Genomic DNA, 1907 nt, shown 5'->3' on the forward strand with positions numbered 1-1907 from the left:
GCCAGGGCCAAGAAGTGGGAGTGGGTGGGTGGGGGAGCAGGTGGGGAACTTTTGGGATAGCATTGGAAATGTAAATGAAATAAATACCTAATAAAAAAAAAGAAAGAAAGAAATCAGCCAACCCCATCGGCAATACCAGATCCTTCTTACCTTTTGCAGAGGTGGGTGAGTGAATAGGCTTGGTAGAGCGATACTGTGGTGTGGAGTTCACTGACTCCTCAGCTGAGCTAGTCAGGAGGGAGTGCACTGGAGACTTCTTAGGAGAAGAACTGAATGAACGAGAAGCTGACATTTTCGCAGATGGACTTGCTAAAATTGCATAAGGACAAAGGTAAAAAAAAATAGTTAAAAACAGTGCACTGCACTTAATAAAGAACCCCCCCCCCCCCCCCCCCAACCCCCCCCCCCCCCGCCAATGACAGGGTTGGGAGGAAAATACCTAAAGTTTCTGGTTAGAACTTTAAACAGTTATGACCTAAAAAGGGTTGTACCTCATATGATAGGTTAATTGTGGGAAGCCACATGTGCCGTTGCAGGGTGGCGCTGGCTTCCGCTGGCCACCACACATACATAGGCAGTAAAGTTCTTTTGCCAAGATGAGGTTTTGAGAATTAACCAAAATTAACCAATCAGATGAGAGACAAGTTAACCAATCAGATGAGAGACAAGTTAACCAATCAGATGAGAGACAAGTTAACCAATCAGATGTAGGCATGCAAATGAGGTGATAAGCATAACCCAAGCACAACCAATCCGGGTGTGAGACACGCTTCTCCTAGGCCTATATAAGCAGCACCAGTTCTGGGCTTGGGGTCTCTTCGCCTCTACAATCAAGCTCTCCCAATAAACGTGTGTGTGCAGAAGGATCCTGTTGCAGCGTCGTTCTTGCTGGCAAGTCAGGGTGCGCGCAAGAGTTAATCTTAGTTAACTAGATTGAGAGACAGCTAGAAAACTGGTAGAGTCCATTTCTGAGTTGTTTGTGTGGGAGGGAGTTTCTGAGACAAGTGGCATTGACATCAACAAACTGGACGAGGCAAGTCTCCCTTATACATGGGTAGGACTGGCCAGGGGCAAAGTCCCGCTGGAACACACAGTGGTACAGAAAACTGGCCCATGGGTACTAGCTTAGTTCTGCATGGGTGGGTTTGGTTTGGATACTGCCATCACCTGGAGACACCAGGGCCCAGATTCTTCACCCTTGAGTGTAGACTCTAGCAAGTCTCCAGGCCTCAGCCCCACACTGGGGTGAAACATTGCCTCTCTTGCTGAACCTTCAAAATTCTTAGGCTAAGCAGCTGTTCTTCCCTGTTACTAACTTGCAGATGGCCTTTGTAGGACCCCCGCCTCTGATCATGTACATCAGTCTATAGTTATATAAGCATTTCATGGCTTGCTCCTCTGGTGAATCCTGCCTTAGGAATGAGAATGTACAGAATCGTGATATCCAGAGGTCTCACTTCAAATCAGAGCCACTGACGGTTTTATCAAACTGATTTGGAATTGTCAAATCTCTTAGCTGTCTACAAAAACAAACAAACAAAAAGTGAATTTTGTCTAGAAGAAGGTAGTCTCGATCTAAGTCTGAATCCAGTATCATATAATAAAACCTAACCGGGGGTGTACAAAGAAAAGATGACATGGTAGAAAACCAAGAGGGGCTGCAGAGATGGCTCAGAGGTTAAGACTGCTCTTCCAGAGGTCCTGAGTTCAATTCTCAGCAATCACATGGTGGCTCACAACGATCTGTAATGGGATCTGATGCCCTCTTCTGGTGTGTCTGAAGAGAGCAACAGTGTACTCACATACATTAAATAAATCTTTTTTTTTAATTTTTAATATTTTTTATTACATATTTTCCTCAATTACATTTCCAATGCTATCCCAAAAGTCCCCCATAGCGCCCCCCA

At 45.2% G+C, this 1907-nt stretch overlaps 1 protein-coding gene across 1 annotated transcript in view; it reads right to left on the reverse strand.

Annotated features, from left to right (window-relative positions):
* The window catches only part of Ccdc158 (coiled-coil domain containing 158), a 66308-nt gene that overhangs the window by 6333 nt on the left and 58068 nt on the right, over positions 1-1907 (reverse strand). Inside the window, 1 exon segment of the mRNA XM_021162407.1 lies at positions 151-309. Coding sequence (XP_021018066.1) covers positions 151-309 — 159 coding nt within the window.

The sequence above is a fragment of the Mus caroli genome, chromosome 5, assembly GCF_900094665.2.
Source record: "Mus caroli chromosome 5, CAROLI_EIJ_v1.1, whole genome shotgun sequence".
Classification (NCBI taxonomy): Eukaryota; Metazoa; Chordata; class Mammalia; order Rodentia; family Muridae; genus Mus; species Mus caroli.